General features: G+C 31.4%; 1 protein-coding gene across 1 annotated transcript; it reads left to right on the top strand.

The window, feature by feature from the left end:
- Positions 1-7,172: 7,172 nt before the first annotated feature.
- Positions 7,173-9,247, top strand: LOC119672992 (pyruvate kinase 1-like). The gene is made up of 2 exons (XM_038084183.1): positions 7,173-7,667; positions 7,790-9,247. The coding sequence occupies exons 1-2, from the start codon at positions 7,280-7,282 to the stop codon at positions 9,193-9,195; spliced, it is 1,794 nt and encodes a 597-aa protein (XP_037940111.1). The 5' UTR covers positions 7,173-7,279; the 3' UTR covers positions 9,196-9,247.
- The last annotated feature ends 7,893 nt before the right edge of the window (positions 9,248-17,140 follow it).

Consider the following 17,140-nt stretch of genomic DNA (forward strand, 5'->3'; position numbering starts at 1 on the left):
TCACCGTTGTAATCCATTAAAACCCTTAGCATATCCCTTTCTTAGACTACAAACGACTTGTTTTTTGCGGTCTTGTCTTATGCGGTAACCATATTTCACATGCCTGACATTTGAATTACATGTCCTACTTATGAAACCAAGTACCGTCTCCTGTTATTATGCTTTTAATGATGAGTCAGATTTTGTTGTTGAAATTATGTGTTTCGCAATATCAACACAATCCATTTTTTGTATACTTTTTTATATATATTTTTTGTACATGTTTCCAGGGACACGTCTGAAGGTTATATCTTTAATTTAAATACCTACAACAGATTTGTAAGCAATATTCGAATCTTATGTATGCTTCTTCTCTGAAGATCAATTCACGAATTTAGCCAAAATCTTTTGATCATATCTAGGTATACGTTTGTAAATTTTCAATGTTAATGTTGGTTCACTCTATTCTTTACCTTCTTCGAATTTACAGCCAGTTTAGAAGGTTTCATGTCCCAGATAAACGTTCGTTTTCAATACAGCATCGGTCTACAATCGGCCTAATATAGTAATCAGTCTACATTAGTAATAAGTAGTCAATAAACCAAATAATGTTAGTACTATATTAGAATACAGGAAGTATATGTTATCAGCATACAAAGATAATGAAGACTGTTGCAGACTTCTGCCTACAAATGTTATACGGGCAGAGTAACCACAGAATTTTTTTCATCGTTACCAACAATAATTGCTTGTTTATGACTCCAATATGGATTTTCGAGTCCGTCTTTTATCTAAATACACTCGTATACATTAATACTTTGGAGGATTTCATGTTTATACTTTTCAAGTTTTTACATTATATAACAAATATAAATGTAATATTGTAAGATTCTTGTGTGGTTTCTCACATCTTTAATTTTCTTAATTATCAAGCAAGGTGATCTGATCGCAATTAACACTACATCATGTGTTTGTATTGTAATTTTATCGAAGGTCCTTATAGTAATATAAGAAAATTGTAAAATTGTATTATTTTCAGAAGATGGAAGAAGTTAGAGTACTTCTTCCGTATAAGAACGTATCACCATTTTTGATACAGAAAACCAATAAATAAAAAACTTTATTCATATATTTAACAGATCTGTAGTGGAAAGGACTTTTTTTTGTTAAAAATGTACCTTATAGTCAGAATAGTCAGAATTTAGAAAATATTAGAGTATTAGTTTTATCTAAAAGCATAACACTCTTTTCGAAACATAGAAACCCTTCACTTTGCCAACAGTATAGATCTAAAAATAATTAAAGAGATCATTAGTTGAGACGATTCTCTACCTTTATATACTTTGTTATTAGTAGTTATTAAGCTTCTGTTATTTTTTTAATGTTTTTAAATATTTTTTTAATAGCATGAATGTGAAATAAGAAAAATAAAAAAATAATTTATAAATGTATCTGCTTTGTGGTCCTCTTATATTTAAACAGAACAAGGGTGTGATTTATTCCCTCAGGAATTAAAAGAGCGACACTTTCAACAATTACAACAACAGTTAACGAACAAAAGTAAAAAAGTAAAGTCACCTTAACTTTTGTTACTAATAACATTTTCACTAAAATTGCTGTTTCTTCCGCTGCTGCCTTCTGTCGCTGCTGCCTCTACTGTTGCTCTTATTGCTCCTTTCCAAAACTAATTGTACGCAAAAGGACAATTTTGAAAATTCGTAATGGCAATTGCACTTGGAAAATAAATGTGCAATTTAATCAGACAACTACAATAATAACAACAACAGCAACAGCAACAACAAAAACACCAGTACAGAACAGAAGAGAACAGAACACTTAGTCCTTCATATCCTTAGGTACACGCTTAATATAACAAGCAAGCAAAGATTGCCATTGTTTTTATTGTTGCCATTGTTGTTTTGTTTTGGTTGTCGCTTTTGTTGTTGTGACATTCAGAAACAACTTCACGCTTAACAAATTAAGAAACATAAATAAAAATTTTTGTTGTCTTCTGCTTTTAACAATTTAAAATAAATTCAAGCATAAAGGGGCAGGCAGATAGACCAATACGGCGTTACGAGCACACCTCAGGCCGTAATCCCATAGACATAGACTTCATAGCCGCAGTACTATCACTACTATTCACTGCTGGCAGTTGGTTGACGGCGCTGTGCGTTCTTCAATTTTTGCATAGACTTTACGTGCCTCTTTCATATTTGTGGAAGTGTTATTATCCTGTAAGCGGTGAGGTGCGGCGAGAGACGATGCGCGATATAGTCAGATTCGAGGCAGTTGAACTCGTTTATGATGCGTGCAGGAATGAATTTATTTTATTATTGCTGGGAATAAAATTTAAATTAAAATTTACGAACAAAAAGTTAAGAATGAAGAAGGAAATAAATAAAAAATAAAAAGTTAAAATGTAAAATGGAAATGCAAAAAAAAGAACCATTCCAAAATGAAAAATACGAATAATGAAATAATGAAAGGAAAATGAAACGAAATAAATTATCCATGTGTGCAGTGCGATACGTAAGGATGCGTTTATTGCGATAGTACGAAATGCGTTGATTTAGGACTGAATTGGCTTGAATAGGATTTGCTCAATGCCGGGTTCAAAGTTCGCCGGCGTTACTTCGTGACGAACAGGTAAAATTAAATGTGATTCGTTACGGTTTCCTTGCCACGATTATGTATGAGGGGGGACTGAGGGAATCATGAATGGTAAAAAGAGTCAATTGTGTTACGCGTTTCCCTGGTACAAATTAGTTTTCCGCTTCTTTTTTATTTTTTTTAAGGTTATGGTACTAATTGTGTATGAAATGGTATTTTTTTTTGTTCAATGAAAATATTTACGGAATATTAGTTATCAAATAAACGAACATTTATGCAATATATAATATGAAGTATTTACGAAAATTATTTATTTCGAATTTAATTGCTTCCTTCGAGTTTACATGTGTAAATTTTTGCATGTATTAGGAATTATTAGCAAGCATTTACACATCCGGTCTGAAATCAGAGTAATAAACAAATTCAATGTCTGAAATAAAGTTAAGATTTATTTTGTCAATGCTTATGCAGAATAATTCATGTCAGTAGATAGTTAAGTTAAAAGATTGGTAGTCAATTTAAGCATATCTCAATCGCTTCTTGGGCACTGTTTACAAGTTTTGGTTATGTTTTTCCTCATTTTCACAATTGTTTCTTACCATATTAAACCAAATATTTAAACTGAAGTTTACAGACTATATGTCTTCAGATTAACATTAGTAATGGGTTGAAATGCACCCGTATCTGTATTTACTCAAATAGTCAAGAAGAAATCAAAACAATATCTTCCTGGAAGTTTTCTTTAAAGCTACTGTAAGACGCTGCAGTTATGACGCTATGATACGCTGCAGCAGCTGTTAAGTAAAAACAAAAAAATGATGCTTTGCTGGGTGCATAGTTACACATAGGAATCAATGGAAATGAGTCTACGGACAATCTTGCAAGGACAGGATTTGCCATTTAATTCTGTGAACCGGAGCCATATTGTGGTTTAAGTTTGTCTACAGCTAGGTCTCTGATTGAAAAACGCTTTTCAACCGAAAGAAATAGCTACTGGCGCGAGATTTCGGGTAACCGTCAGGCTAAAGAGCTGGTCCATTCTAATAATTACGGTAAAGTATATTTCCTCATCAGAACAGAGTTGAGGTAGCTGGTGAGATATTGAACGGGTCACCGAAAAGTTAGATTGTCGACTCTGCTTAGAAGTAAAAGAAACTTCCAATCACATTCCCTACGACTATCCTGCCTTGATCTGGGCCAGGTGAAAATTACTGGATCGAGAACTACTTTTCAGTTCTCGACTTTGAGGTTATTGACATTTTGACTTTCATTAGACAGGCAGAATGTTTTCTATTTGGCGAGGATCTATAGCAGCACAAAAAATCAACTATGAACGTAGTGTTCTACTCCGTTTACGGATCCAGTGTTTTGTATATTTCTTATCTTATCTTATCTGCGCATAACGTCTTCTGATATTTGTTACATTTGTTATTTGTTGTATTTGTTACAAAGTACGCTTTCTTCTGCTTTCAGATAAATCTGTTTAACATAATTAAAGTAGCGAAAACAATTATTGGTAAAACTAGTTGTCTATGTAAATAATTTTAACTCCATAAAGATTTAATATAAAAGTAATTTTTTAACACTTTTATAAATTTAAAAATTTTTAAACTTTATTTAGTTTTTCTTTTCAAGCAATTATTCTTAAGAGGAAAATTTATATTAAATATCGTATATAAATGATGGTCCAGTAAATGTTCACTCTTGTGCATGTCCAGTGCTCAACTTGACATAAATTGTTACGTCCAAAATAATATAAGAGCAACAAAAAATCTTTAAATGAAAATTTGTACAAAATTTTCCCCAAATAATTGACAATTTTACTCCTGATCCTTATCGTCTCGCAGTAGAGTTTCAGCGTAAAGCACATTTCATACTGGAAATTCTCTGAAATCCAATTGACAATTCTAAATTAAAATGCCAAAATTTTTGTTGTTAAGCTAACAAAAATGCTTAACTAACTACGTGAGTGGAAGCAAGTGCGGTTGGCTGCGTGTCCTGGCGTGTGTGTGCACGTGTGGACCTGCCAGAGTTCCCGGGCGCAACGCTGGTATGCATATACCAACAATGATAATAAAGGCAACAAGAAAATTTTTGAAATGTCAGCAATTGCCAACAAAATCTAAATAAACATTGTTACACAAACGCCCACGCATAGACTCTATCAATAGATATTGTGCAATTTCTATAAACAAATTCTCTAGTATCTTTAATTTTGTACTGTATGAGGAGCTCATGTCACTAAATTGCACCAGCAACAAGAGTAAAAGCCCATAAAAGATTTTGTGCAATACGAAACTGCAGTGCATATATGCACAAATGCTAATGCACTGTCAGTGCATACAGGATGCGGCATGAGTTCAGTGTCTTTCAGTATAATGAGTTTATCTATTTAGCAACAATTTTTTGAAAGATGATCCGAATTTCAATAATGAAAAGTGGCTAAAATAGCTCAAAACTAAAATAAATGAAGTGTCTTTTGCATTTTCAAGATAACTTCATACAATAACTTCAATATTTCGGTACATTAGTTATAGTCCATGACAATAATAGTTTATGGGCACCCTGTATTTGTGTATTAAATGTATCGTTGCGCATATGTAAAAGTGCAGCTCTGCAGTTTTGCATTTTTACCGAATGTCAGGAGGGATTTTTGTCGTTTGCTTTATAAATAAATGCATTTTCATTTACTCAACGAGTATTTGTTCACCTCTCGTCTGTATGTCTGTCCGTCAATTGCTGACTCGATTTACGTGAACATGTATATCTGTACTTGGGAGAGAATATAAAAAATTGCAAGCATTCCTCCTTTACTGATGCAAACTTTAATCTTGCTCACACTTGCGATTCGGTTTACCGATTTGGTACGAAAATGTCCGCAGGACATTATTTAAATACATTTGGGTGTTACTGTTTATTGCTTTTGTAAATTGCAAAATACAAATTTTCTGACATATATATGTAAGCAGAAAGTCACCTTGGATTACTTTTAAAGTACACTCGGCATTAATAAAAGTCAAGACATTTTTTGTATTATAAAGAACGTATGAAGTTCATGTACACTTCTATGGAATAAGGATTAAAATGTACTTTTTATGGAAAACTGCACATATGTAAACCGATATGAAAAATATTTGATGTTGTTGACATTTTTTAATTATTTTTCTAATCAACTTTTTTAATAAAAGAATTTATATTTCGTGCTTTTTCCATTCCAAAAATTTCCTTTTTTGATGAATCCGATGTAAGTCATAAGCATTTATTTTATAGTAAATAAAAATATAGATCGTGGAAAAACACGATTAGTCATCGTTTCTAATTTGACTGATACGAGCTCTAAGCCCAGCACTTGCAGTCCAAGAATTAATGTACGAACTATAATTAATTAAATGAAAATTCCAATATTTTTTAAGGTCACTGATAATGAGTACTTGACAATACTCGAAACAGCGTTGTAAAGTCAGTCAAATTTCAATAAATTAATCAAATTTTTATTGTTGTTTCTTTATTACTGTTCGAACCCTCCTAGTTTTCTTTTCGTCATAATATACGTCACAATCGACAAAAAAAGTCAACCATAAAAATATTTTGTAGCATAACTGCTAAATACGAGTAAGTGCAACATAATATGACAATGCTACTACATAAACTATTTGAGGTCCGGGCACCATTTATTTAAACTCTTTTTAGTAAATCCATGAGTTTCTTTAATGAAAATGGAATATAAAAATCGCAGAGACTGAAGCTAATTGTTTCCACTTATAAAGAAAAATAATATTAGTGCAGCTTATTGAACGTGAAATATCTTCAATATTAGTTAATTTCCATTCAATGACAATAAACTTTTGAACTGAATTCTACCATATATTGATCTCTAATATCTTTTTCAACTAAGAATTATTTTCTTTATCTACGGTTACAAATATCTCCAATTATATATTTTTTTCTTCAGCTTCAGCTCCAGGCACTGTACTGTTAGGAATCCTTTAATGAATGCTCTGAGGTGCAATCATTTAAAAAAAGGTTTGAATTCTGCGAGATATCGATTCTGTTACAAAAATATAAACCAATATTTCACAACGGAGAGATTTTTATTTAAACTTTGTAGTGTGAGTGTATATTTTCTATATTTATTTACATTTGGTGTTCATAAACCTCTTCTTATATACTACAGACAGGTTAAGTTTGTGGTGCAATTTAATTAAATAACCATAGATTCACATTTCAGTGTTAAGCATTTGACCACGGGAACTACTTTCCTGATGATATTGTCATGAAATATTTTAATAGGATGATGTATAAATTGCTGCAAATCATCAGTTCGGCTGTCCTCAACATTTATATTTGTTTAATTTGGTTTGATCGCATTGGTAAAGTATTTCTATGGATCTATTAAGGTTTCCCAATTAGTTTTCTGAATACAAATATATCTACACGTTTCCACTTAATAATACTTGTTGATTACTTTTGATTACTATTGATTATATTTGGTTTAGCAAACGTTGATGTTTTAATCATAATATAATAAAACACTTAAACTTTAGCAATTATTTTTTTTTTTATAAAAAAATACGCTTAAATAATTTTAATTTCTTAAGTAAAACAAAATTAGTGAGTGAGATTTTAAAACTTTACAAATCGCACAATTTATTTAGCAGAATTCAGCATAAAATATAAAAATTTTGCAATGGACAATAAAGTCGCCGAGGATGGAGATGATATCGACATAGTTGAAGGAGCTTGTAAGACAATTAAATGCACAGATGTAGAAAAGAAGACAGAAAAAACCAGAATCAATTATGAGCCTTTCTATAATAGAGAACTATATAGTTTAACTGAAAGTGATTCTCTTAAGGAAGAGGAGGATCAGAGTGAATTTTACGATGAGGAGTTTGAATTTGAAACTGAATCCACCTATTCAGAATGTTCTTTGACTTTCTATCAGGACACTTGGCAAGGCTATTTCAAAGGCTACGAGATACTAAGCAGAGTAATTACGTGCAAAACTGGGTTTGAAAAATCCTGCGTAGAATTGTCACTTTGCGACACAAAAGAGGATTTATTTCATTATACACGTAAGTAAAATATCACCAAAAAAATTAGCAATATAGGTACTATAAACACAATAGGCAGCTCAAAAACAAAACATAATTTCACGAGTTCATTTTGATTATGTCTGTATCGATTATATTTGCAGATGCCGGAATACGTTGCTTCATTATTGATCTATCGAAGGGCACCTCACAAGCAAATCAGAAATTGCTCCTGCGTTTACATGAAGTGGAGCTTGAAATTTCTAGTCAATTTAATAGTCCTGTCATAACCACGCTTGTTGCCAGAATTTCTCCGCGTATGCAGTACACTGGATTTATTTGCCCACTGGATGCGGAAATTATCTTAAATAAGGATGATACAGTCATTTTGACAACAAATCGGAAATATTCCACGAAATGCACTAGGAATATCATTTACGTGAACGCTCGCTTTTTACTCGGTGATGTGGAAGCTTGCGATTTTATTCCAATTGGTTACCAAATACAGCTTTGCGTAAAGGAAGCTCAAAGGTTTCAACTCTTCTGTCAAGTGGTTGAGGGCGGACAATTAAATTCACGCATGCCAGTGCTTTTTCCAAAAAAATGTAGCAAATATCGAATGTCATATGAAGAAATTGAAGATATAACATTTTGCAAGGAAGTAGGCATAAACGTAATCGTGAGCTATATTCATGGATCAAAGCGATATTTGTCTGATTTGAGACGTTGCATGAGTTTGTTGGACTGTGGCAACATGCTTTTGTGTGTACGCATTGTTCTTAACAGTTTACATGGCTGCACTGATGAAATACTCTGGGTGGCAGACTGTTATGATGGTTTCTTGATAGAATTACATCAAGATTGTGAAAAAAATAGTGGTGAGCTCCTAGAAATGTGCCCTGCTACCGTAAACTTTCTGAAACGCATTTATGAACTGAAAAAACCAATACTCTTTGAACCATCACAAATTGCAAATAAATTTTATATTGTAGGCACGGAATACAGTGAATATATATTTTACTATCCAGACAAATATATCATCAAAAGTGGAGAGGAGTGCTTCCTCAATTACTTCCACATGTTACATAGACCTATGTTTAAAAGAGTGGCACGCGAAATTTTATGTCAAGAACCATTTACAGATGAATCCGACTTTGGTGGTGATACTCTCGCCCGCAATTGTGCAATTGCCTCATTTGAAAGTGACATAGCCGCTATATTGGTTTGCTCTCCAGCCGGCCGTCTTGCTATTGACATATCGCATTTCCGACCAAATGTTCCCATTTTGCTAATAACTAAAACAAGGTCAATTGGAAAATATATATCCATATTCCACCGTATTACTATGTATTACTATCCTGGCGATCCCACTCAAACATATTACAATGAAGTCTATAAGCAGTTCCTGCTTGGAATTGTGTATGTTTTGTCCCGGCGTATTATGCAAAAGGGACAGACTTTGATGTTAGTTTACGATAGTCTGCCCGATCGAAATTATGGAGATAAATATGCCATGTTCAAAGTTACAAGTAATTTCATGAATCAATTGAGAAATTTATTATTTATATAGATTGTTGTATGGGCAATAATATATTTTGAATACAAGACTTATGCACAATGAATTTTTAGACAAATTTTAAAGAAGCTTTAGGTACCCTTAGGATATGTTTTCGTTCATATTTTTTAAGGAAAAATCGATTAATTGAATAAGTAATATAAAATTAAATTTATTCTGAAGTTTTTATTTTCATTTGTAAAGCGTCTTCAAATGCAAGCTATAGAAAAAGGTAGTTCAAGACATTTTTAGTTAAAAGTGATTTAATGTAAGATTCTTAATTATCTAGTTTTATTTCAAACCATGACTATTCCTTAATTACGGTTCTGTAACATATTTAATTAGCAATACCAGCAACATCATTTTTTCCTTTAAAGAAGTATGGTCCAATTACATCAAAGGTCCATCAATTATTCGCAACTGTCAATATTTATAAAATTAAATGTGCGTCATGAGTGGTGCGAATAGTTACTCGAAAATCCAATCTGCAAAATTTGTAAGCAGTAAGTGATTTCCAAATTCGAGCTCTTAGAACAATTGAAGTTTTAATTTTGTATGCCTCGAAGTGCAATTTCTTTTTACAAAAGTTTTATATGTCACCGTGAAAAAGCCCAGTTTCTCAAGATCGACATGTAATGAATTGTTCTCTATGTTCATGCGCGTATTGGATCGTGGCATATATGTATATTTGAACCATTACATATGTATATATATTATATATGTTTAAATTAATATAAAACATTAATTTCTCTAAAGTAGAAACTCCACATTTTGACCCGAATTGTATTAACAGTATGGAAAGTGGGCTCCTTGCGTCAATTACATTGACAAAAATTTTAAGTAATGCGCAAAACATAGACTAAATTGATTCAATATATTTTAATAATTTCTTCACTCCACTCAGAAAAATATGCTTTAACCACACACTAGTTACATTGACCTGATTATTTTGTTAGAGAAGTTTTAGCTCATGTGGTAAAGAAGATGTGAAAACCATCATATAGTATAGTTGAACCAATATAATGCGTCGAGTAAGAATATTTTAACCTAAGATTTAGTCAAACCAACCAAATAATTTTTCTGAGAGTGCGCAACATTGTATCTAAAGCAAACAGTATCGAACAAAATCAATTTTAACAAATTTCCCAACTGACGTTTAAGAGTAATTTAGTAAAGATTTGTAAAATAATACTTTATATTTTGTAAGACCAACGATGTTAAGTACTTGAAACAGCATTATATGGTCAGCCAAACTTCAAAAAATTAACTAAAATTTCTGTTGTTGTCTTTTCATTTCTATTCGAACCCTTTTAACTTTTTAATAGTTTTTTTTTCGTCATAAGATGTGGCACTTTCGACAAAAAAAATTAACATCATATTATTTTATTTATTTTTTTTTTTTGTTTAGAAAAGAAAACAATTTAGAGTTGTAATTGCAGCTGTTGTCTGGTCAATTTTTTGAAGTAATAAATTTGATTTAAACCATTCTTACCTCTATTTCAAACACTTTTGCCTTATTTAACACTTTTAAAGCAACCCAAAAACAGCATGTCGCCTTTTGTAAGCCAAATCTCTTAAATTATTTGTTAATGATTTTAGACTTCAAATTTTAAGTAACTTTGAGATTTTTTTCACGGTATCACATTTAAACCATCCCCAGCCCCTTATCCAAAAGGTGTTAAATTTGACGCGCAAATATTCAGTAAAGCCCCAAATTCCAAGGCGAATGAAGGCGTAGAAAAATCGTAAAAAGTTAAAACATAAAAAATCAGCGCCGCTCCATGTTCTCCTCCGAAACACTTGAGACGTACTAATTTCATTTTATTTTACGTGCCACTTAATTTTATTTTTTCTTAAGGAAATGGAAAGCAAAAATTTCAAAAACGAAAAAAAAATTTAATTTACATAAAATTTTTCGCTGAATGTGGTATTTTATTTTTATTTTTTTCAAATTACTTTTAAGCTGCAATAGAGAAAACAGTCTTTACTTTAATGAAATAGAATTTCCTTCCATGGTATTTGTGACCTGAAGTTTTCTGGAAATGAGGAAAAAGTGATTGTGACAGATTTAAATTTTGCTGATGGCAAGTAAAAAAAAAACAAAAAATAGAGAAATGCCAGTTGTTGCATTCCGTTTAATGACCGTAAGAAATATATTTCCACTAAATCAGTTTTAATGCAATTTGATCCGATTAGTTTTATTAGTTCTGTAGTTCATAAACGGGTAACCGTTACTCAAATTAAACACAACAATCCAACATTTCTAACTGTTTAGAACACTACCATTTATTTACCAATCTGGGATATTGGTTTATTTCTTTCAAGTAATATAATATATACCTATAGACTAATATAGTATGGAAATGAAATTAATGAAAAATCGACATCCACATTATGTTATAACCGGGTCCCATATACCACAATGCAGTTCTATTGATATTCAATTTATTTTATATACAAATTAAGAGAGAATATAAATTATATTACATTTTCATTGTAAATAATTAAGTTACTAACTTTATATTGACATAATTTAGTATTAATCACAATTTAATATCTGTTTTGTGTATAAATAAAAAATTTGCTTTCGGAGTTCTATGGAACTTTTTCACGTTTGGAACCTTGAGTTAATTTTAAATAACATTCAACAGTAGCACAATTCTACCATAGATTTTATGAGTGGTGATAGCATAGAGAATTATGATATAGGCTTAACTAACGTATTAGCTGGCTTCCATAAACTGATCCTCAGTACTTCTAGTTCCGAAGTAGAATACTATTTGCTGGCATATACATAAGCAAATAAATTCTAAGTGCGCTCAGTTTTTCACTATGTTTTCTCGTACATAATAATTGCTGACAGCTATTATGTAGAGTCATTATTTTGATTTATTAAAAAACTGTTTTGATGTAACGCATTTTTTTTAAGTATGTATGTGAGCTTTCTTTTAAAAACCTTAAGAATATGATGTTTTAATAGCGGATGCCCCTCAAACTCTGATTTATATAGGAACTATTCAATGTGATTTCACACGCGTATTTCACTGGTATGTATTGCATGTTTTTTATAAATCAATTTCTACGAAGATAACGTAACAGTTGTCCATTAACTTTCAGATTCTCTCAGCTTATAATCAAGAAATGAATTAACCCTGAATAATTGCTTTATTATCCAGTAACAATATGATCTATATATTTGTTATATTATTAGTGTCTAAAACTTCAATGAATATCAAACGTTATTTTATAGAACCTGTTACAACAGTCATTGTGATAGACTCCAATAGTAGTTGCTGTTTCTATTGTTTGATCGATCCACATCTGCTATCATTAAAATATCAATTCATCCATGAATTTCATCCAGTAGTGAATCTCTCTGTACTGCTATAAGTTTTACTTGATTTTTATTAATTGACTTTGCTGATATCATTTACACTTCATTCAGAAGAAGAGTTTAATATTGATATTGTGCATTTTCAACAATAGAATAGAAAAGAAAATTTGACTATTTAAACTAAATAATAATGATAAACTTAATATATACGGACTATAAACTAATTAAATAAAAACTCGATTATTCCAAAGACCACTGATGAAGAGTACTTGGCAATACTCGAAACAGCGTTGAATGGTCAGCCAAATTTCAATAAAAATTAAAATAAATTTTTTTGTTTGTCCTTTATTTCTTTCTTTGCTATTCGAAATTCCTCTAAATTTTAATAAAGCTTCTTTGTCACCATACAAAGAAAGCGTAGCTTTACAGTAACACAAGTACTTTATTCTAAACTTAATAGCTTAATAAAAACTTAATACACGAAAAGGGTTATAGAGTTTTATAGGATGAGTATATTTGATGAGTATATTGCCTTAACAGAAACAGATGACAAAATTTTTCCGTTAAAATCGCTCCCTCTTTCTCTCTTGTTTGTTTCTCTCTTCATTTGTTTCTGTCCATCCCAAAGAAGAAGAGAAATTATGGTATTCTACTCCCAACGAAAAAAAGGAATGCTAAATTCTTTGATATAGGTGGGGAATTTAATGTTTTACATAAAATATGATTATATCCTTACCTTAATGGATCGCATTTCTTGTTCTCCAGAATGGTTCAATTATGTCGTACATTTTTAATGCATTTTTGTATGTTTGGTTAGTACATTTTTGGAAAAAATATTTTTATTATTAAGCAAAATATTTGCTTTGTCAGATAGACCAATGAGTTATATGAGACTTTCCTGTTTACATGTAATTACAACTCACCAAGATTTTAGGTACCACAATTGAATTTAGTATTGAGTTTCGGTGTAAAGACTTACCTAAAAAGAAAAAAAATTCAATTAATAAAAAATAACATACAAATCTTGAATATATTACGTTGATATCAAAATATCAGTTCAATACTGTATCAAAATATGTAATATTATATCCTACAGATAGCCGATATGCGTTCATATGTTAGCATTTGTGAGCTTTTGTTTACTTTTGAACGATAGCTCATCATTATTTAATTTATTTAGTTATTATGGTGTTACTGTTATATAGATACTCTGTTGAAATCACATAACTGACCGATTATGTTTCCTTTGTAAGCTAAGGAAATTTCCCTATACAAAATGCTTATTTATTTTTTTTATAAACTCTGTCATAAACATAAAAAGTCTAAAGATAAGATCTAACATTTTTTTCAAACACAAACATTAAAATATTTATATTGGCTTAATTATGTTATTAATATATACATTAATATAAACAAATTTGTGAACATATAAAGGAAAAATAAATTTACTTACAATTCGTTGGTTCAGTTTAATTTATTTTATTTTTAATGTGAATATCAAATTTTTAACAAAATTTCTACACCATAGCTGAAATATATTTATATAGTTAAATTAAAATACATTTAAAATAGCTAATATTTCGCTATATCCTGTACTCCTCTATTTTCCGATCCCTTCTCTCTGTGTTTTCTCATGAAAGGAATGGAATCCTATATCATATATGCTTATTTATATTGTAAGTGGAAGAATTTATAAATTTATTATCTTAAAGATCACAGTATTTATATTCAAACTATTCACATTTATGATGTGCGCACGAAAACGGGAACGAGAGTCATTTCAAGCTTCATTGAGATTGTATTACTGCTTATATCAAAGGATCACCTCAGACGATTGGTTTTGTGATGTCTCTGTCACAGACTTCTAGCAAGAAAATAACAAACATTTAGCTCAAATTGTTTCGAGCAGGAACAGCATTTGCAGAATTTGGTCACCACAAGCCACAAGGAGTGCAATAGCCCTTCAAGTCTATTGTACTCCCGTTTTAATAGCTGCAGGAGATATAGTCTTATGGTCAATGTATGCTTAATATCAAATAAAGTCAGTTCTCACAGAGCCAATACAGTTAATATTAAATTAAAATTGAATTTTTAAAACGTAGACATAATCTTTTTAATTTTTAAAACATTAATACAATAATTGCTTTACCTTCATTAAATTTAATAAACAAGTCCCAAAGTGACGAAAAATAGAATTAATAAATATATTTTCCATTTTCTCTCGGCATTTCGTACAGTTTTCAATAATTCTAGCACAACGGCATTGGGACAAAATAATCAAAGTTAATTTCTTATTTAATTTCGTGCATTTATCATTTCCATAATTTAGCAATTTGGACCGATGAGAAAAATCTTAATAATTTGCTTTAAATAATTAGAAATAAATGACCTTACATTTGTCAACTTGGCTGCCAAGCAATAAAGAGCCAAAATAAAAAGCGAATCCAACTGCACATGAATGAGTACGAAAATTATAAGGCAAGTAAATTAAAGGAAAAAGCAGGGAATAAATTAAATTAAGTAGAATTCTGTGATGTGCAAAAAGTGGCTGTGTAAGGCAACATTTATCACTGTACACACCGAAACGGCGCATAATGATGCATAGTCTTCCAGAATAAATGTCTAAACTAACCAAAAACTCAAATGACAAAAAACTAACAAACTTGAATATTTTTGGTTCATTTAATTTCAAATTAAATTACGTTCAAAAGTAGAATGAATGAATGCGGAGCGAAAGGACGCAATAGGAACGATGGCAAATGGCACAAAAAGTTAAATTTTTTATTGGATCTCAAACTCACACAGAGCAAAACGGGTGGGAAAAACAATAAAAATCTAAGCAAATAGGAAAGTGTGCGCACGAGATTTTAGTGGCTGCAAGTATTTGCAAAAATTGTAGCATACATTGCGGCGCAACTGCTGAAAAACACAACATTGAAAAAATTGTCCAGACAAGAACGCATTTGCTTGAAAGCAAGACACACAAATGTATAAAAAGTTTGTTGAAACGTACATATTTACATATTTAGTAGAAAATTATCACAGCAAACTCACAACTGATGGAATACCGACAGCAAATACACAAATACTAAATCATTGCGTCCCCGGAGTACCCAAATCGGGCACAAAACGAAAGTAGCAAATCAAATAAAACTAAACAACAACAGAAGAGAACGCAATCAACCAAAGATTGAACAGCCAACATGCCACTTCAAAACCGCTTCATTTGTCTTTTGTGTCTCTGGAAAAGATACAAAACGTACGACTTAATTCGATTTTTGTGATGTATATAAACCCAAGCAGAGAGTGAAGAATGAATCACCGTGAGGACTCACAAACTCAATGACATTATAATGACAACAATTGCGCAAATGACAATGAAAACGAAAGGACTGAAAAGGGTAAAAGTAAAACACACTGAAGATGTAGTGAAACTCACAAGCACTGCAGCGCATTAGGTGAAAAATAGGTTTACTTTTCCCAGGAGTGATTTGAAAGTTTGCTTAGTACCAGTGCGGCATACATTAACACTAACAGTACTGAAGCATCAGCAAACACGCAACAAAAAAATATTCCAATTGACTAAATTTCATTATTGCAACAAAATAACGAACTTGTCTACTCACTCGTAGAGCATACTGCGCACTGCTTATGGGTGATTATTATGACAGACGACTGTGCCGGTGTGACTGTATCATATGTGCTTATTTCCGATTGCCTTGAGCTTATACGGGCTCTAACCTGAACCACTCCATACTTGTGAGCTATTGTGCTGCACTAAATTGAAAATTGAGCAAGGATCCCAAAATGGTGAACGACGAAAACAAAAATTTTCGAAATTTCGTTTATATCAATTTTAAAGTGAAAGTACAACATTCAAGAAAAAGGATCGCCAATGTCGAGCGCTAACAACCCATTTTCAGCAACAGCACTCGACTTTATCGTTGCTAAAGTGAAAAATTTAAATGCAAAAATGCTAATTAAAGTCAAAACGCAATGTTGCGGAAAAATGTTTCAAACTTTAAGGTTCCATGTCTTTGCAATTATGTAAAATTTCAACTCATTCCCGCTACCGCCGCACTGCCATGCTGCTGCTCTGCCCTGCCGTGCTGGTGTAGTTGTACTGTGCAGCATAAATGTGAAGTACACAATATCGCATAAAATAAAAATACAAGCAAAAAATGTACTCGATTTAATTTTCCAGCCCAGTTAGTTTCTAGGGTTGAATGCTTTGGTTCAGTTTGGTGTGGTTTCTGTAGTGTTTATATTATGCGTAGAAATTAATTAAATCACTGCACTCACACAAACACAACCTCAAGCACAGACACAGGCACACTAACACTAGCACAGGCTTATTCGCATTTGAATACAGCATCACTCCTTAATTAGTTGAAACTCTCTTCCCAGTCGTAGTTGCTTTGAGGTTTTAATTATGGTTTGTTTGTATTAATTGTGCTGGTAAAAAAGAATTTCTCACATTTTTGTGGCTTCATTTTTAAATAATAACACAATAAATAGTTCAGAAAGAAATTTTACAATTCATATTAGAGAGCAGGTATTAAAAATTGTTCAAGCAACTTTCCGGATATGCTCCATTGATGTTATTACGCATCATCAAGTTAGATA

This window comes from Teleopsis dalmanni, chromosome 1, assembly GCF_002237135.1.
Source record: "Teleopsis dalmanni isolate 2A chromosome 1, ASM223713v2, whole genome shotgun sequence".
In the NCBI taxonomy this organism is placed as follows: domain Eukaryota; kingdom Metazoa; phylum Arthropoda; class Insecta; order Diptera; family Diopsidae; genus Teleopsis; species Teleopsis dalmanni.

Bases quoted from the DNA above. Each gene is read 5' to 3' on its own strand.
- LOC119672992 (XM_038084183.1), top strand. From the start codon at position 7,280: ATGGACAATAAAGTCGCCGAGGATGGAGATGATATCGACATAGTTGAA. The intron at 7,668-7,789 runs GTAAGTAAAATA...TTATATTTGCAG, and splicing joins GGATTTATTTCATTATACAC to ATGCCGGAATACGTTGCTTC.